We start from the raw sequence: 21,334 nt of genomic DNA, 5'->3' as shown, positions 1-21,334 counted from the left end.
GAATACTTATATCCCCTCACTGTAATTTATTATTAAAGTGAACATTAAGCGTAACTTTAAAAGGATAAAAAAGATGTCATTCTTTAATAAAAAAAAAAAAATGGAATTGTTGGCTGTGGTATAAGAGGAAAAAAACTCTTTACGACATGCTGTTATAGGACTAACTTCGAGATCAACTCCATCCCACCACCCTGTCATTAATTAGTTTCCTATAACTACATGCCCCCAACGTAGTTTATCCCTTACATATTGCAATGCTATAAATTCTGAAGAGAACGTCTGGGGCAAACAGGCTCAACATTGCTACATAGTAAACAGAACACATGGATTAAGCAGGAGACGCTGAGTCATTGCGGTATACACACATGAACTTAATAAACCTGGAAATCAAAGCATGACACACACGAGGAAAGTTTACAAAGCTCGCAGCAAACAGAGATCGTGTGACGGTCGAGATCGTACAGAAGACAGCAGCTCGCCTCAGTACATATACATATATCACTGAATGAAAGAGCTTCTAAATGCAAAACATCATTGCTAACGTGCATTATGTCAGAAGCAGCCACTAATTCATGTGTGTGTGCTGAAGGAAACATCACCCGAGGCAGGACGCATTGTGTCCATGTTCCACACTACAGGCCTCTGGTTTAGTCCCTACACGCTAAAGCCCAGTTTCACAATAACCGCCTCTGTAGTGAATACCAGGCATGTGAAAGACCAGAGCACTCTTTTCAAAATTACCACAGGACTTTTATGTTCTCAGAAGCCAACATATAATTACCTCGCATAATTACTCCCCCGTATAGATGCACCGAAAGTAGAGCGGAGCGGTTTGAGCCTGCGGACATGCGTCAGCGCTGCAGAGTGGATGTACACACTGCAGTCCCGCTGCAACACACTGACGAAGGAAAAAAACATACAAATTACAGCTGCTCTAACAAAAAGACCCCCAGACTGCCCGTCTCGGGTACGACCTGAGAGCAGAAGAAGAGTGTGTGTGTGTGTGTGTGTGTGTGTGAGTTCTGTAAGTGGGTTACAGAAATGTAGTGGTATAGACACGGGACAAAAAAGTAGAAAAATTAGCTCTACAATGTAATGGAATTGTAACAATTTTACAATTGCTTTAAATTTAAAAATGAGTAAACAGGCAAAGCTATGCAAGTTATGAAATAATGGTATAAGACGAGCTTGTCTCTTAACGTACATGTCAAATTATTTGTCATTATTATATACATGTATTTTTTTCATTTTAAACTTTATAAACTAACTAGAGTGTAAAGATATCCCGCTCTGGTAATCACACTGCATATAAAAACATTTTGTTAAGCATTCATAAGCAAATATCTCTGTTTCTACCCCTATTTAAAAGGATGTTACGGAATAATTTCTCAAACTGTTGACAATTAATGGATTTATGTTGGATATAATTATAAAAAAATGACAAATACCAAAATCCCTACCGGTGGTGCTTGGACCCCTAATTAAAAAATCTGCCATTTTTAAGGTTTATGTCTCAAATTGTGCTTTTTAAGTGAAGTATTAAAAAAAAAAGAATGAATGAATAAGTAAGGAGAAGAAAGTATGAGCTAGAAGACAAAAAGCTAAAAATACAGGAGTAAAATTAAAGAAGTAAAGGCATCTGAATAATAAAAAAGTATAATCTAGTTGAACAGACTAGTGTGTGTGTGTCGTCTAGTGCAGTGACGAACGCAAAACGTTCCCTGTGGAAAAAAAAAAAAAGAAACTCCGTCACCCTCCACCCCCTCTGTGCCATTCCTCCTGTCTGTGTCTGAGAGGACACCATATGCTGTCGTGCAGCTCCAGTCTGTCCGTCTCAGTGCAGAGGAGGAGCAGTGACGGCTCGCAGGGCTTTATGACGGGCCGCTGAACTCTAGACCTCGACTTTACGAGACTTATATGACACCAAAGTGCACTGTAAAGTCAGCGTGCACAAAGACATGCCGCACGTCTCAAAGTGCGAGTTCAGTCTATCACCCTGCGGTTAAAATAGAACGTGTCGCTCTGCAGAAACAACACTAGCTAATTAGAGTAAAGCAGGAAAAAAACTGTTTCACTGGTGGATTTATAATCTGTGAAGTTCAGGAGCGTAAAGATTCACTGATTTTAACTGATTGACGTCTCTGTATCAGTGTTTAGACACATTAGCACATTCCTTTCCTTTGGAAGCTTCCTGTCAGTTCAGAGAAGGAGGCGTGGCCATGTATCTGTCAGTCCCACTGAAGGAGGTGTTGCCTAAATGTGTGTCAGTCCCAGAGAAGGATGTGTGGCCTTTGTAGCCGTCAGTCCCAATAAGGAGGGATGGCCTAGTGTGCAGTAAGGGAAGGTGTGGCCTAAATGTCTGTCGGTCCCAGTGAAGGAGGTGTGGCCTATGTGTCTGTCAGTTCCAGAGAAGGAGGTGTGGCTAAGTGTGTCAGTCCCAGGAAAGGAGGCGTGGCCTTTGTATCTGACAGTCCCACTGAAAAAGGCGCGGCCTAAGCGCCTGTCAGTCACAGTGAAGAAGGTGTGGCCTTTGTATCTGTCAGTCCCAATAAGAAGGTGTGGCCTAAGTGCGCATCAGTCTCAGTGAAGGTGAAGGAGGTGCGGCCGTTGTATCTGTCAGTCACAGTGAAGGAGGTGTGGCCTATGCAAATACAGCTGCATAAGGCTATAATGTAAACTGAGTTTCCAGAACCTTCTGAGGAACTAAAGAGTTCTGAAACTCTCCTGAACAGGAACTACACAGTTCCTGGATGATCTTCCCTTCACACTGCAGGAACTGTGACAATTATGTACAATAATGTGAGGCAAAAATACAGCAAAACAGTGAACAGTAAGGAAGATGCAGCTTTTTAAACTGGATCCATTCACACAATTTCACGTTCTAGGTCTAGTTCTGAGCGATACATATAACAGACACTGCTGCAACGTTTTTCACCATGTGCATACAAACGCAGAGTCCATCCATCAAGCTCCACCTCAAAGGAAAATCTAATCTGGTAGTTCCTGGTACTACAGCCCAGGAAGTCAAATTGGCGGAAATGTGCCTCGACTTCCAGAGAAAGTTCCTGGAAAGGTTCCTGCAAATGAAACGTGACATTTTACTACTGGGGACTGATGAAAGCAGCCGTAAAGCTTGACTCTGCCTGAGACAGAGCTCGGTTTCACCGAGGAGTGTTGAGTTTCACCCAGACGCTCGACCCTGCTGTCCACTGTCACGCACAGCCGAGCCTGAGACTGAACAAGGCCATCGTTAGCCATTCACACACATTCAATATTCAGAGAGGTTAAATTAGACTGTGTTCAGTACATATTTCTATAAAAATCACTTTTTATCAGATCACTTTTTATTTCTCTACAAGAGCCTTCAGAATAATTACATTATCGAAGGGTTAATATTTGGGTTTAAATGAAAGAGGTGGCTATCTTCAAATAGCTGGCACAAAAAGGATGGATTTAAGTAGATGAGGAACATTTCATTAAATCATGCCTTTTTTTTTTCTTAAACAGTCCGGAGAACGGAGATGAAATGGGTGAGCAGGAATACAGGAATACAACCTGGGAGGGGAAAATGTGTCAGCTCATAGATCATAGTTATCCCACTTCCAAGCAAGTGCACAGATATACATCATTACAAACAGTAAAGACACTTCCTGTGGAAAAGTGGAACCCCAGCAGCTCGTGTACGAACCACCCCACCTCCATCTGTGTCCTCATTCATCATCGTAAAAACCCAAAGGCTTGGGGGTTGTATGAGTTTATCTACACGTCCCGCGTACGCCGTCTTGTGTCGTGTCTGCGAGTGAGTAGAAAGTTCAAGTGTAATGTGGCACTTGTTATGCAGAACATGCATGTCACCATGTGGAAATACAATTCCCAGAATCCCACGGTTGATTCATGTGCAGCTGGCGACTGAAAGACAAAGTCGGGAAGGTGACTCTTCAGGTAACAACAAACGAGTCGTTACAAGACCTCCACCATCTGCTCCTCCTGCCACACACACACACACACACACACACACACACACCATGTTTAAATGCCTTATAGGAGACTCAAAATGGAACCTGTCCTCTTCGGGGTGACACCCAGGTGACATTTATTAAACGCTCTTTCTATTAAAAGATCCTGTGAAGATTCACCTGTAAAGAGTTTTATCAGGTTACTGGTATTGTATTATTTTGTATTGAAGATGCATTAATTCCTCCTTGATGTGTTCACAGCGTTGCTTTCCAATATTAATTGCCAAACGTGGGACTAGATTCACGATATTTTCACTTGCTAAGATGTAATTTTTTGCAGTGTGGGACCGACACCAGTATCAGTATCGATGCATCCTAATCACAGGTTTTTTTTTTTTTTTTTTTAAAGAATATTTATTTCCATTTTCATTTTTATTTACACTTATATTTCTACTTACATTTACACCTTCCTTACACGGTTAAGGTATTACTGTTTGCACAGTTTGTACAGTTTTTTAAGAATATTTCTATTTCTATTTTATTATCAGTATGTCTCTATTTATATTTTAATTCATTGCTATCTTCATTGTTTTGTACCTTCTTGACCAATTGGCATAAGATTAATAAATCTTATCTTATCACAACAACCCAGTCAAAAATGGACCAATAAAACCAACACTATTATCCAAAATATTTTAAGGACCACCCTGTTGTTTTCTTTCAAATATATTACAAAATGACGAGGAAGAAAACATACTGGGCATAACAAGCTCCAACAGATACTGCATTCACGAGTGATTAGAGCACATCAGAGCATTAAAGCCTACCAGAATTCCAGATGCCATTTTAACGGCCATCTCTGATGATGGCTCTCTCTCTCTCTCTCTCTCTCTCTCTCTCTGTGACCTGCAATTATAGTAAACACTGGCTTCCTGTGCAAAAAATAAATAAATAAATAAATAAAATCCCACACAGAAGCCCATTAGAGAACAGGGGAACATTAAGGGAGGAAGAATAAAGGACACATTACTGTCAGATCTCGGCTCTTAAACGGCGTTCGAGCTGCAGTGGGAGCAGTGACAGGGCTGAGTGTTAACACGGACCTGCGCTAGTCACTGGAAAGTTGCAAGTTCAAATCCCAGGATTGTCAGAGAGCCACTATGGGGACTTCTGAGCGAAACCCTTAGCCCACTGCTGCTGTAACAGATACATACGGATTGGATTCTGCTTTAAAGTCAGTTGGATAAAAGCATCCGATGAATAAAGATAAATGTAAATGTATGGATAGTACAACACTTGTGATCCTGAGGGCACCTACGTACAAACGAAAGAGCTGCTGAACGCCACATTATGCAAAAAAATGTACACAACTTAACCCAGTGCTAGCACAAAGTGTAAACACATTAAAGCAAATGGGTTCATTTCCAATCCAACCCATAGACTCTTAGGGAGGGAAAAAAGGGTTTAACGCCATTATAGGTTCTTCATTTGTCCCTCTTGAGGAACCCTCATTTTCGCAGAAAAAAAAAAAAAAAAGCTATTCAAAAGTTCAAACATCACCTTTGTCAGAATGTGAAATAAATATTCGCCATTTCATCATATTCCCATTTTCACATTTCATATTTAAACTTCTTGGTCTTCTTTTCTGTAGATATCTTTCTTTTTTCCCCCCACTCCTAAACATAGGGGGTGCAAACTTTTGCATTCACCTGTATTTAAGAAAGTATTTTGATTGATCACAACAATCAAAACTACAGAAGCCCTGAACTACATGTTGGAAAAAAAACTGAAATATTTTTACTTAATATCTTGTTATTTAGACTTATTTCAAAATAGTGTCATTATTTTGACTTAACATGTTACTGCAACTTCATAACTCATTATTTGGACGTAGTAAAGCGTTGGTTAGAATTACTAACTTATTTCAAGATACGTTGTTGTTTTGACACAACATTGCTATTCAACTCTAATTCTTTAGTAAGACTTAGTAACTAATTATTTTAAGATATGTTGTTATAAGAGAAAGTAGAACCACTTTAGGAAGCCACGAACAATGAACTATCCAAAGAACCCTTAAGGAACCCCTTTATTTTTCCCCCTAAAGGTATAATGCAGAAGATTCCATGCCATTTCCCCCACTGGTTAATCTGGAACTGTTCTTATTTGATATTTATACTCATTTGGTAGATACTGCACACTTTCAAACTACACAAACGCTTAACAAACCCCCTTTTTACCCTTAACGGTGTACAGCGGAGTAGTTGATGGTTAAGGATCTTGTTAAAAGGTCCATCAGTGGCTCTCTGACAGGGATCTGAACTCACAACGTTCTGGTCACTGACCGTTACAGAACCTCACCCACTGAGCCTTTTCTAGCAAAGAGCTGGCACTTCAACTAGAATTGGTCCGGCTTTTCCACAGCTGGTTCTTGGATGAAATGGAGATATTAGGAGTGTGATGAATTCTATTGCCATGACAACAACTCACAACTCATCCTTGTTTTTGGTGGAAAATATTTGTTGAGGAAAAAAATGAAGTAAAGGAATGGTCTGAGGAAAAATAAGGCAAAAAATATATTTTTTAGGCAATTGCATGGGATGTATTAACTAATGCTAACACTTCGTTTGCACAGCTCCATAATAAATAGCTAAAATCAATTAAAAACAATAAAAACATCAATAAAATGTCAATAAAAATCTCTCATTTTTGCTTGAAATCGATGTTTTAGCAGTAGGAAATTAAACTTTTTACAACCTGTGTTATTTTTAGGTTGTGCATTATGAAACTTGCATCTAATTCCATAATGGTTCAACCCACAAATAGTTGAAAAACGCAGTGACTCTAATAAAAACACACAAACATTTAGGTTTTTACAATCTGAACTTTTCTGTTTATTGGTTGTAATTTACATAGCAGAGAACAGAAAGAATAGAGAAAGAAAGGACTGCGATTGTATCATGATCTGAGTCTGAAACACGGTACATTTTTATTATCATCATCTGTTTTGTTACCTGAGTGTGTAGTAACATTCTGTAGCTTCAGTTCATCCATGAGTTACATTTCTTTTGACAGAATCGCTTAAATAATCCTCTTAGCAAAAACAGGTTTCGAATAAGTGTCTCAGAATTAATAGGGCAGTGGAAGATTTCACAATGAAGCAATGACTAAAGCGGTAATCATTCTTTGAGCAATTACGTCAACCGAAAAACTTCAAACTGAACATAGAAAATAAAGAGCTTGCTGTGATTGCAAATTCAGTAACAGCCCTATTAGTTCTGGTGGGTGTATTTTAATTACAATATAAACTAAATTCCTATGTGAAATACTGCTGATGCCACTATATGAGACGAGACACACAGGGTTGGTGAAGTACACACATCTCACGTGTCATCGACCAAAATCATACTAGAACACACTGTCACATGTCAGAAAATGGGGGAAAAACTTTTTTACATGGTGTAACAATATATGTATGGAGCCATAAGGTAGTAACAGAAAACCTCATGGAGACTGTAAAGCACACATCACACAGGAAAAGTGTGACAAAGCAGCAAAGACGTGAGCAAAAAGGCGGATGAGGAAAAGAAAAAGTGTACAAAAAAAAAAAAAGGATACATTTTGTGCCACAAACATGCCGTTTGTATTTGTTTCATTTCCATGCGTTTATTTATGGATTTATCTATGCTATATATGAATACACAATCAAATTACACATAGATTTTGTTTAATAGAATTTATATAGTATCTAAAATATGTTTCTTATCTGTATTCATTTTACAGAAGAAGGATTTCCATCTGAAAAGCACTGCTGTTAAAAAGGCGCTATATTATACTGCGATGCTGAATAGCTCAGGGAAAATAATTCAAGCAATAAATAAATATTTCTTTTAAACATACCAACAAAACAAGCAAAAAAAAAAAAAAAAAAAAAAGGTTTAATGATGCGTACGATTAAAGCTAATTAAACCACTGCCTGAAATCCAGAAATGACCAAAGAAATTATTTCTTTTTATTTTCCTATTACTTAGAAATAAGGACCAAACCTGTCATGTTATTTATTCCCACATCAGTCCTGACCTGTTCTACATGACCCACTGAAAAACAAAAACTAAATATCACATTATAATCAGGGCCAAAAAAAAGGAGCTTTAGAAGCAGTAATAAATGTGCGATAGCGTGCTTCACAGCGGAACTGTACCATTCCCAGAATTCAGTGCAGCCGTGCCCATGTGACTCTTTGTCCAGTAACAAAGCAGTGTTTTGAGTGACGCGCCCTCAGTGCCTCATCGTTGGTGACGGGAGACGCTGGAGATAATGGAAGCCCAGGAGTCCGTTAACGAGGAAGTGAGCCAGGAAGTCACAACTGCACGTCCAACACCGGAGACGTGTGCGTCCAAACCTCATATTAGACCTTTAAACTGCAATCAAACCCAAACCCTTTTCCCAGCCTTCCTTATACGGTCAAACACAACATACACACACACACGTACACACTCACCAGCCTTTCTCTCAGGCTGAGTCCATGCTGAAAAGCTCAATGCCTTGAGAGTTCCAAAACAGACCCACTCCAGAGTTAAAGACCAAAGACCACACGTAAGGGATGAAGAAATCCTCAGGCTGGTCTTCCTCGACATACTTGAACTTCAGCTCCGGAAACTTCTGTGGGGAAAAACGATGACACACAAACAAATTCACATTATTTACAATGATTTAGAATTTGTCCTCTGTACATTTGTGGACTAAATAAATTCTGATCCTGGTAGAATTCTGATAAAACCCGTTCTTTCCCTCCCAGGTGTTGAGGAATGCTATATTCAGCTGAAAGCTGCACAGCTGTGGTTAGCTCAGTGAAGAGTTCACATGTTTCCCCTGAAGCCTGAAAACGTTCTGTGATCTGATTTCACAGTGTAAAGGTGACTCTGCTCTGTAATACCATCTACTTGGCAGGTAAATAAACTTCAGCTCTGTTAAGTAACAGTTATCTCAACACCTCAAGAGGTTTTCATGTTTAAACGAAACTCTTAACACATGAGTAACTGGGCTTTACGATCTCTTCTGTGCCTGTAGGTTCAAGTTCCTCACTGTGCTCACTGATCAAAAATCTCTCCGTATGCTCAAACCCCACTGCACAGCGTGCCATTTTGTGGGTTTTATAGACATGTTCGAAAGCATACTGGAGTTCAGTTCCAAACTTTTGGTCATTTTGGTCAAGAGTGCAGCTGATTTGCTCCGCCCCCAAATTTGAACGACATGTTTGCACTCACCCAAGCACATCAAACTATGGAGCAAATGCACGATCACCTGTTATAGGAAGGTGGAGGACTGCTGTTATAGGAAAATAATCAATGATGAGGAGGTGTGATGTTACTGTTACCACTCTAAAGTTGATTATTTTCCTTTAACAGCATGTCCTGAAGCTTTGTATTCCTTGTATAGCACAGCAATTTGCCAACTATTACATTTTTATTTATTACATAACAGTTTGTATCCTTTCAGTGGATTGCTTTCAGCTTTTTCTCTCTTGAAGTTTACAGATCTTTAAGATTACCAAAAAAAAAAAAAAAAAAAAAAAAAAAAACAGAAAAAAAGCAGCTCAACCGCAAAGTGTAAACTCCTCTGTCCTGAAGATGTCAGAATCTGCTCGTTGCTGCTCCACCTCTGATGTTTACAAAGCACCGACACTGGAGACTCCTTCCATAAATGTTAAATTAATGTCTCCCTATGGAAAACTTCACTAGATCAATAATTACACACTTTTATGTGAAGCATCTGCAGTACAAGTTCCTGTGTAAGTGATTAGAATGAGTGCATTAATATGTACCTGTGATTTGAACTACAGCCAGAACTAGTGTCAGGGTTGCTGTTATAGAAAATAAAATAAAAAAAAACACCTCCTGACCAATCAGGCTCAAGATTCTTCTGTCAATCAGTGTGACATTAGCTAATCAGAGGCATCTGTAAGAAAATCTCCATACTAGAGCAGAACAATCCGGAGCTGACTGTCAGTGCCCGTATATGCCGTGAGGGCTTACCTCATTATTATTATTTTCTTTCTGCTTTGTTTTTCTTTAGTAAATTTGTTCACTTCCCTTCAGTGGAAAGATAATGCCCTGAGGAAAGTGCCTCAACAGCTTTTGTTGGTACTCTTCACTTCCTCTTACAAAGGAACACAAACTCGCTGCAGCCAATGATGCACAGATTCTGAGACCGCAGATAAGCAGGGTCGACTGAAATGAAGAAATGATGACGTTATGATGAGAAGTAAGCCAGATAAGTAAGCCAGTTCCCAAGCCATCAGCCAGATCTCCCGTCATACAACACCCACCAGCCGCCAGGGAGGGTGAAGACTAACAGGCGCTTCCTTTGTGAACTGCTGCTCACGCTGTGTCACAGGGCAGCGTAACACACTCTGAGGAAAGCGCTATCTGCCCTCTTCCACATGCATGAGCTCACAGTGTGCCTCTTGATAGGGGAGGGAGTGTACGATCCCTCCCACCCACAGAGCACGGCCAATTTTGCTCTCTTATATATTATTATAAGATAATTTAATATAATAATAGAAACCGCTCTAAGCCCCAAGTGAAGCTGCCGTTCACTCTTCTGTCTTATTGTAAAAGGTACAGTGAGGAATGACAGCCTCTTGCTTCAGCGTTCCTCCAAAGCCACACCCCAAAAACTTCTGCATGCTACCGTACAGGATAGAAGAACCGACATCATGACTAGTAAAGACGCGAGTCAGTGCTGGTTGCGTTCATTTGTTTTGAATTAAAAATGGGAAAACTTTATATTACAAAGTTACTCTTTTCACCACAAAGTCTAGAAATCAAATATGTATGAATCCAAACATGAAAAAAATGCCACTGCAGTACATATCAGCATGATATTCTTAAATTGAAGGCAAAAAAATCCAGCTGATTTTTTCCATCCGTCATGTCCTCCTCCTCCTTTTATTTTTTAAAAAGCATGTAGTATGCCATATTAGCTGTACATCAGGCACTAATGGCCTCTTTCATTCCGTGTTTATTTTTAGCTCCAAAATCAATCTGAAACGATGAAAAAACAAGCAAATGAGAAATACAAGAGTTTTTTGTAATGTTTGGTTTAAAGTTTTGAACACTGTAATATTTTTTTTCCATTTAGAAATGAAATATGAATGAACACAATGACCTCTGTGTTTGAGCCAAATCCTTGTTTTTACTTCAGTTTTAGAGCCTCAGAGGGAGCATAAAGACTACACATTTACTTCTAGGAAGATATTTAATTGGCAGCTGCCAGACTATAACCAAAGTTTTTAGCAATACACACAACGGGATTCAATTCCACCACATCCACCTTCCCTGCTGAACTAATATAGTGCAGAAACCCGGCGAGAAAACCCTGAAAACGACACCGGCGCCACCCGTAGCCTCATTTAGCCAAATCTGACAGAAGGTCAGCGGCATCTCCGTCAGCGGCAGGCTGAGCCGAACACGAGCCGATGCCAGGTGGGTGCCAGCCAGAGCGCCAGCAGGTAGGCGGCCCGGCTCCATCAATAATGCACCGCTGGCCGATCAGATTGCACGCGGTTTCAGACGAGCCTGCCTCGACTCGCTTTCATCTGTCCATACTGAGCGAGATGCCATCAGCCTGAGCTTTCCGCGCTGCCTCAGACCACGGCGTAGCCTCCATTCACCGGCCCCGAGGATACACGCTCTCCCCTTACACGGCACAGAGAGCAACGTCTGTCAAACAGGCACGCGAGGGAGCGCGCTCCAGGTCAGGAGGCTAACGAGGACAACACAAATGAGCATGTTTAAAGTGCCTTGATGAAAGTCTTTAAAGTCTTGTGACTTTTGATCAGTGTTATACGAGTATACTGTAAATGTCAATGGGACACAAAATAAAACGGTGAAAGCTCAAACATTACTAAAATCAGAAATAAAACAGTCTTTTTCCACTGCTCATGTAGTAGTGCTTTTTCTGCCTTTTTCTGCCTTTAGATATCAGACCTGTATCAAAGACTTCCAGGTGTATGTTGTTGGTGCCCTCAAGACTAGAAACTAAAGGTACACAAACGATGGATATTTCAGTACAACTACTTCACAATTCACAATTCTTCATAATCTTCATAATCAACCAAAATGTTTATAAACCGTTCCAGCTGTCTGTATATTTGCTGGAAATCCATCTCCAGTTTGGACCAGTTCTTGATTTTGAATGAAAAATGCGCTTTGACTTTCTTTTCAGGTGCAATCAATATTCATGGAGCTTAATTATACTGACGGTTGAAAAGGGACACAATATCATTTTCTGTTTTCTTCCAGTCCTGGAAGATCGATGATCACATGATCACTTGGGAAGTTTGGAAACACTCACAGCCTGTACCTGCTATACTGTTATACACACTCCTTAAATAAACAGACACATTTACAAAAACCTCCACACACTTCACGACTTTTATCAGTTCACCAAATCTGTCATGCTGTGTGTGCGCGCACACACGCGCGCGCACACGCGCGCACACACACAAACGCACAAATGCACAAACACATCCTGTAACATGATGTTTCCAGAGAAGAGCGGTGCCAGACAGAGTCCGGGCAGAATTTGCTCACGACTGGCTGGGATCCAAGGTCATCATCATTCTAGCACACACACATTATATATATATATATATATATTACACACACACACACACACACACACACACACACCTGATCTATCGGTCTAGATCAGGACAGTGTATGACTCTAGTGCTGGCTCTCGGCCCTGTCAGTGTGTGTGTATGCGTGTATGTGTGAGTTTTCCTGTATTTTAGAGCATCAGGGAACATGTAGAAAGACAGAGTGAGAGAAAACACACACTTTCTGTCAGTCTCCTACACAAAAGCTGAAGCCACACAAGAAGCCCATCAATACGAGACGATGTGGCCTTTGTGAACATGAATACGATCATTCTTCATATTTACGTCTGTGCAGCTCACAGTAGCAAGGATATGTAGGAGATATGTAGGAGACAAGGAGTGTGTGTGTGTGTGTGTGTGTGTGTGCGCGTGAGTGCGCACTAAGGTCACATTGAGGTCTCTGCGCTAGCTGGATTGCAGCATTCGCCCTCCACTCCTAAAGGAGCCAGACTGTCTCTGTCTTATCACTACAGAACACCACACACACACACACACACACACACACACACACACACACACACACACACACAGAGTTCGCCAAACAAATCCCACTGCCTCTGTCACTTGACCTACTACACACTGCTCTCTCTGTTCCCAATGAGAGCGACAGAGAGACAGAGAGAAAGAGAGACAGAGACAGAGAAACTGAGACAGACAGAGACAGAGAGAGACAGAGAAGGAGGACAGGGACAGCAACAAAATGATAGAGAAAAAGAGAGACAGAGAGAGAAAGACAGACAAGCAGAGAGAAAGAAATGCTGCCTTTGCCTGTACATGTAAGGGTGCCTCTACGTGTTTGTATACATGTATGTATATGTATGTGTGTGTGTGTGTGTGTGTGTGTGTGTGTGCGCGCATGCATGCATTTGGGGTGTGTGTGTGTGTGAGTAAGGTCAGACTGTACCAGGGCAGCAGGAGAGAACCTCCCTCTTGAACACACCCCCCTCTGGGAACCCTAATATTCATCTGCAGCAGCTATCGTGCGTGTGTGTTTGTGTGTGTGTGTGTGTGTTTGTGAATAAATCTGTCTGTCTAGACAAGTGTTTCTCAATTTCAGTGCCCAGGAGACAGACAGATACACACACACACACACATACACACACACAGATACACAGAGTGTCTAGACGATGTTTCACTAATACAAACACATTTACGTCAGACTATAACAACATGCAGCTGATTCACAGCATCACTATAATTAAATAAAAAACAATTTAATAAATAAATTCTGTAAAAAAAGGATTATATAAAAAAAAGAAATGTTGATTCAGATATACCAAGATATGACCACTTGCTGCTTCTAAAACATATTTTGAAGAACACCAGGTTTCCATTAGAGCTGGAGTAATGAACTTCATAAATACTATTATTATTGATATTAATAATAATAATAATAATAATAATAATAATAATAATAATAATAGCAAATCACCGTTCATGTATAGCAAGTCTACTAAACTTCTTTAAAACATATCTAAATGCTTTCGCTTAATAATCCTGAAGAAATAATAACTGCATGTGATTTATGGCTTACTTCATTTCTACATTTTTATTTAATGTAATTATTCTGCTAATTAAAAAAAATATTGAGATATTTTTCTATTATTCTGTTGCAATACTTATTTTTTTTCCTCTACTCTATTTGCTTATGATGCCTTATTTCTTCACTTAGGATGTTTTTTTGAAAATGAAGAAGAGAGAAATAGAGAGAGAGAGCGAGAGAGCGAGAGAGAGAGAGCGAGAGAGAGAGCTCATGTCTGAGCTGAGCAACATCACGACTAACCCAGATTCTGACACCGGAGGCAAATCCCGCAACAAAGCGGCAGGTGATCATTTGTTCATATGTACGTGCACAATACAGAGCTGCGATTTCTGCAGCAACTGACATTTTCCTGAGTTAAAGAAGTGACAAATGCAAAAGATTGGCTTGGATGATTCCTCGGACCGAGTTATGCTGTATATAATAATATTTGCTGTAGTTTAATCAACATACAGACATGTTGGCTTGTTAAATCTATAACACTGAATATACAATGGCTAGATTGTTGCTATCAAAAGACGAACACGGAGGCATCCATGTTTTTCTTTTCCTCTTTGCGGCTCGAAAGCATGGAGGTTTAAAAATGACATACTTCTGAATTTCCACTTCTGAGGAAACTTGAACGCAGCATTAGCTCCCATTTACCGTTTGACACTTTGGGAAAAAAAATGTAAGAAAAACTTAGAACTGTGGTTTCATCTTATCTTGCCTTATACAACATTTCATTAAATGTGTACAGAGACATTAGGAAGAAAAAAATAAACTTTTAGCAGAGATCACTGCTGCCTCTGGTGTGTGTCTGTAGCTAGGATGGTTAGCCTGCTTTAGATAATATATAAACGAAACAAATACATTTTAAATAAAAGTGACGTGTATAAACCCTAACCCTAACCCTAACCCTAGGCCTAGGCTATGCACGTTGACTATGACTGTTTCTCAAAGCAACAACCGACACCAGTAACAGTCGCTTCACGCACATAGTACAAGCAATACGCGTTATTTGTCTCTTGCTAGTGTGAACGCGGAGTAACACTGGCTGCGTTTACATGGACACTAATAATCCGATCGTAATTGGACAAGAAGCACAATCAGATTTAAAAAGTCACATGTAAACACGTCAATCGGAATGAATTGGCCAAAACCGATTAAAATTTCATTTGGATCGTAAGGGGTGGTTTAAACCTGTTCTAATCCGATGGAGAGGACATGTAAACACTTCATCGGATTGAAAATGAAACCAGATAGTTCTGCGCATGTGCAACGACGTACAAATCACGTAATGACGTATGACGCACGGCTGACTGACAGCTGCTTTAGCGGCCCTCTCACCATGCCCTTACAGAACATGTCAACGAATTTCTTGACCGTGCTCTGATGGACGCCAAACTGATTGGAGATCACGCGGTATTCTGCACAGCTGCCGAGTTTATACAGTACAATACGACGTTGTCCCGCTAGTCCTTGCTTCGGACCCTCATCCACAGACGCCTTGTTCTGGGCTCGGGAAGGGGCATTTTAATTGCTTGATAAATACACGCGGTACCGCACAAAACAAAACGCTTTTTAAAACGAAAAAAAAAGAAGCAATGGCAAGAGAGTGGCTGCTAGTATCTGCATGTTGGAACGGCGGGAATCGTGTATTCGTGCACTGTGCGCATGTCAGAAGATCAAATCTGATTCTGTCATGTAAACGCGCATATCAACCCGATTACTTTATTCAGCGTTCTTGTAAACACTGCAATCGGATTAATCAATCTGATTGATTTCATTCCGAATGAAACAAAGTGTCCATGTAAACGTGACTACTGTTTTGTATCTTCCACATTCAAAACATGCAAAAGGTGCTGTGGCTAACAAAAAAAAAAATCTCATCATAACTCGAGCCTCATGTATTTGCCAATATAAAAGATGAATGCTTGCACTCACACACACACACACACACACACACACACACACACACACACACACACACACACACACACACACACACACTCTCACACGCACGGCATGAAAGGCATGAAACATGTTATAGAACACACAATTAGGAGAGTGCCGTGATGGATGAACAGGACACACGCTACATATTTACTGCCTGATTTATGGCCAGCAGCAGGGGGTTGTGGGTAAGGAGTGAGCAGTAAAGAGATGAGTGTGCTGTAGATTTATTTGTGTCCTGGGCCCTTGTGTTTCCATGACTCCCTGTGTGTGTGTGTGTGTGTGTGTGTGTGTGTGTGTGTGTGTGTTCTCCTTGAGATGTCATTGTGTGTGTGTTATACAGTAGAAATGAAAGGCCATGGAGAAGCCATTAGTGATCATGATGATTAAGCCTGAGCCCAAACGCTCTTTGCGACTCTTCCACCTGCACTTTCTCTTTCATTTCTCCTCCGTTTCCTCTGGAAGACGAGGGAAGCGCGGGGCTTACACCAGGATTAGCTGGGAAAAAGAAGACTGCTTTTCTTTGGGAATTTTTGAGAGGTAACTCATACTAGTGCACTACAATGTTAAACAGCAGAGTTCCTATGCAAAATGCGTAAAGGATGGCACGTGTCATTTTAATTTCCTACAAAACGTTCCTGTTATTACTTATGTTATAGCAGTTATAACCGGTCATTCCCGCATCAGCCTCTCTTTAGGTTTAATAATAATAATAATAATAATAATAATAATAATAATCCCCGCTCACTTCCTTCCATCTCACATTAGTAATCTCGTCTCCTCTTTTCCTGCTTGACAAATAACATCCTGCTTGTCATTTGGTGGAACATTTACTGACTTTTAAAAAGCGCTGACACTGGAAACTCCTTCCAGAAATTCAACAATTATACATTATGTTGAATTACAAAACTTTTTTTTATCCATTTATCATCAGTCGTAAATTATGTATATCATCCGCCATATACGTCCCTGTGAATTAGCCGCTACTATAGAGATGATAAAGTATTATAACAAATATATGTTATAAACAGTCGATAAATGTAGTTAGATGTGCTATTGTCCAAGTAGCGTCCAAGCCATATTTACTAATCTGATTTCATGACCTGGAATAAAGATAAAAATATGTAGCAGTCATGTAGAGAACTAGCTGTTATTGTTATGTTTTTATTCACCACAAACGTCATTGCCATTGAGATGACGTATACGTCCTGTAAAGTTTTACAGCAGACATCCCTCACTTTCAACTGAAGCGTCAGCAGAATGTTAACACCTTGTGGATGTCAGCCTCAGAATAATTTCAGGCGAGTGGTCGCACGTACACAGGAACAGAAGTAGCCTCCAAAGATTAGAAAACAAACAAGCAAACAGACAGACAAAAAAAAAAACTAGGTGAAGCTTTCAGTTCATAGTCAGCACAGCAATTTTACTGCGTAAACATCATTTTTTACTAAAAGGCTGGCCACAACTTGCTTCAATGAGCCTTGAACACTCATAGCTGATCATTCAACATTCCTGTTCTCTGTGCAGCGTGTGTGTGAATGAACACTCCGACACTGAGCGCAGTTCCTCTAAAAGCCCCTGCTTCTATATTTAGTGTTAGTTTGGTTTCTTCATTGGAAAATGATGCAATGGCACAGTAAAAGGTCAGTCCATGGGTGGGGCCACACTGGCCATAGAGGTGATGTTGCTATGTGTGTGTTTGGCAAACACGTCCGAGTGTGTTTAAGAGGTTGTTTGTGTTGGTGTAAACACGTCTCGTACCTTCAGGCGATCTTTAGGCAGGGCCACTGCTCCTTTCTTGATGACCTCTTGAACTCTTTCTACCGAAAGGTCGCTTCCCGCCTGCTCCAACCGCTGACTGAAGAATCCGATAACCTGACAGCAGCGTAAACATAAACACAACATAAACCGTCAATGCCACTGGCTAATACAGGTACAAATATTAAAACCGGTATAATAATAACAATAATAATAGTAAACAACAGTTTAATAACAGCAATAACAACAATAATAATACATTTATTTAAAGTTTTGGAAGGAGTCTCCAGTGTCAGCGCACCACAGCAAAGTCTTCAGGATAGACTCTGTAACCAGCAGAATTTTTTTTCCTCTTAACTTAAAGAGAAAAAAAGTAATGATAGTTTGTAGCTGCCACAACGTAAAACATGTGTTGAGGTTGTTCTACAACATTAAACATAACTATAAATGGATAAAAAAACTCACTCTCTTTAATAAATAAAAAAATTGAAATAGTTTTAAATTGCTTTAGAATAAGAGAGAGATGGAGCCAATCCAAAATATCCAGGATCAGTATCGAGCTGATATCAGCAAAAAATAGTGGCTTGGATATTGGAGAAAAAAAAAAAAAAAAAAGAATGAATTTGAGCTGATCGTGTGAAAAAAGGAAAAGATTGGAAGTGGGATTCAGAAAAGATCTTTGTTCTGGAACTATAAATGTTTATATGTAAAGAGACTTGATTGTATTTTTTATTGTTGGGATTGATGTTTATATTTATACTTTATTACATACTTTATTATGTTTATTATATTTGCAGTGTAAATGATTTCTGTGAGAAAGCTGCGATTTTGTGTGAAGTTTCTAGCTATGTTTTTTTTTTTTTTTTTTTTTTTTACACATTTTTTAATGTATTTTTTGTTTATTGATATTAGTTGATATGCAAACTTTCAATATCAGTATCAGAAAAGAAAACACCATCTCTAATGTAGAGAGAATAAAACACTCCGGGATGTGCGATTATAGCAAAATAATCAACTTCATGGTGGTAACAGTAACTCCTAATTCTAATTCAGGTTTCTCTCTCCATTCTCTCTCTCTCTCTCTCTCTCTCTCTCTCTCTGTCTCTGTCTCCTCCAGAGTGAAGAAACATCAGTATTATTTCTAACAGTGGTAATGTTAAGTTCAGACGAACTTCAGGTGACCCGATGACTGCCTCACGGCATTCAGCAATTAATCTTTCCCCATTTACTGACGTGACAAAGCAGCGCTGAACAATTTCAACTTCAAGGCATCTGGAGCATGAATCCAAAAACCTTTACAAAGAATCATGTAATTTATTACATTTATTTATTTACCTAAACCAACACACCAGTTTAGATTTAAGAAGTGAAACATACACTTGGAGGCATGCTGATATTGGAAAATAATCAACGATGAGGTGGTGTGATACGGCCTGACAGAAAGCAGACTTTGTGTTACAAACCAGAAGTTGATTATTTTCCTATCACAGCATGCCCCGAAGAGTTTTATCCCCCTTAAATCACAGCAATTTTTTAACAATTAAAAGCTTATATTTATTAAAAAAATGACAGGTCATACAATCTGTCCGTTTATGCTGTTTGGCTTCACTGCCAATTTTCTTGTCCTACATTTTGGCCTAAAAGGTTACATTTCTAGAAAAAAGTAACCCTTCTGGACCAAATCCTAAAATGTACCCTAAGAAAATGGCTTTCACATTTTTCACATATTTCACATATTTCAAAAAGCAGAAGTAAACTTTCAGAAGCAGACATCAATAAGATTCTGGTCACAAGTGGCTTCTGCCTTTTCTTCCCTACTCCACTTTGAGCCTGTTGGAAAACGATGTCAAACTGTTTACTGATTCTGGAATTTTCTGCATGCAATAGGAAGCGGTTTCTCTGGTTTGGTTGACCGGCTTAACCTTCAGTTGGTGCTGGTTTCTTAACTGAAACTGCTTTTTAGCTTCTCTTACTGCTTACTGAACCCACTGGTGCTGTTTTATTCATCTGCAGGATTTTTTTAATGCTTATGTGGACATATTCACAGTATTTCTTTTTTGTGAGTCCAGCCTTGGATAATAAAGAGACACTGAAACAGCCATTAGTAAACAGATTCTTCCGAACTACCACACTGCTGTTTAAGGATTTTGCTAAATCATTTATTATATTTTATATGGTCTGGTTTCAACAGTGCATAAGGGATGAATGATGTAATAAAATCAGCACCACACACACACACACACAAACATTCTCTCTCTCTCTCTCTCTCTCTCTCACCGTGTCTAGGTTCTGCATGATGTCCTGGAAGGAAGGGTGTGAGCGGAACTGCTCGAACAGCTCCCTCTTGTAAAGCAGAGCGTACACCAGGTTGGGGTTGTGATGCAGTGAATTACACAGACAGGAGTTTATGATCTCCAGCAACATGCGGATCACCTCCTCGATCACACTGAGGTCCTGTGCCTGGGAGAGAGAGAGAGAGAGAGAGAGAGAGAGAGAGAGAGAGAGAGACAGACAGTGACAGAGACAGACAGATAGGGAAAGAAAGTAAGAGAGAGAGACAGACACAGAAACGGAGACAAAAAGAGAGAAAGAAGAGAAAGAGAGAAGGAGAGAGAGACAGAAAGGAACAAGGAGAAACACAGAAAAAGAGGGGGAAAAAAGAGGGACAGAAAGAAAGAAGGAGAAAGAGAGCAAGAGAGAAAGAGAAAGACAGTGAGACAGAAGAGAGAGAGAGGAGATAGAGAAGGAGATAAACAGACAGAGAAAGAGAGCAAGAGAGAGAAAAACAGAGAGAGAGAGAAAGAAAGAGGGAAAAAGGACAGAAAGAGAGGGTCCGAAGAGAAGAAGAGAGAGAACAGAGAGAAAGACAGACAGATTGAGAGACAGAGAGACAGACAGGAAGACAGACAGAGAGAGAAGGAATGAGAGATAGAGACAGAGAAAGAGAATAAGAGAGACAAGACAAACTAAGGTCAAATAAAGGTTTTCTTGCCTGAAAAAAGTCAGCATGTGTGTATTTGTTCGCAATCTGATGGTGTGTGTTTTCAGGTCACTGTGCTTTAATACACACTATATTACACTAACACCAGCCCTCTCGGTGTGTTGAGATAGATATATATATATATCTCCTGTACAAACTGTATAAGCCACTGTGATGAATGTACAGTAATTTAATAGTAAATAATAGTAGTGATTTCTGCAAGGCAATACATCAGACCTCTGCATTTAGTCCGTACCATGCAGCTGATATGATGCTGTATATGGCTGCAATGCGGTTCTGCAGTGTATGGAACAGTGTCATGTCCTTTCCTACGTACTTTCCACTGTCCTTCGCTGTACTGTGTATCAGTAACGGGCTAAAATAGGTTAGCCGGGCTCCCTGACATAATTTGTCTGCGCAGACTAGGACACAGACACAAAAAGTAGCAGGAAATATTTCTAAAAATCCTCAGCTCTAGCATTCCTGCACGACTGTCTGTCTCT

At 39.9% G+C, this 21,334-nt stretch overlaps 1 protein-coding gene across 1 annotated transcript in view; it reads right to left on the bottom strand.

Moving 5' to 3' along the window:
- Positions 1–6,823: 6,823 nt before the first annotated feature.
- Positions 6,824–21,334, bottom strand: part of dym (dymeclin) — an 81,315-nt gene continuing 66,804 nt past the window's right edge. Inside the window, exons 15-17 of the mRNA XM_026928957.3 lie at positions 20,129–20,311; positions 17,855–17,968; positions 6,824–8,615 (exon numbers count right to left, since the gene is read on the bottom strand). Coding sequence (XP_026784758.1) covers positions 8,466–8,615; positions 17,855–17,968; positions 20,129–20,311 — 447 coding nt within the window. The 3' untranslated portion in view covers positions 6,824–8,465. The remainder of the gene's footprint in view (positions 8,616–17,854; positions 17,969–20,128; positions 20,312–21,334) is intronic.

The sequence above is a fragment of the Pangasianodon hypophthalmus genome, chromosome 15 (assembly GCF_027358585.1).
Source record: "Pangasianodon hypophthalmus isolate fPanHyp1 chromosome 15, fPanHyp1.pri, whole genome shotgun sequence".
In the NCBI taxonomy this organism is placed as follows: Eukaryota; Metazoa; Chordata; class Actinopteri; order Siluriformes; family Pangasiidae; genus Pangasianodon; species Pangasianodon hypophthalmus.
The sequence above is the reverse complement of the archived record's forward strand: the minus strand, read 5'-3'. Positions and strand labels throughout refer to the sequence as shown.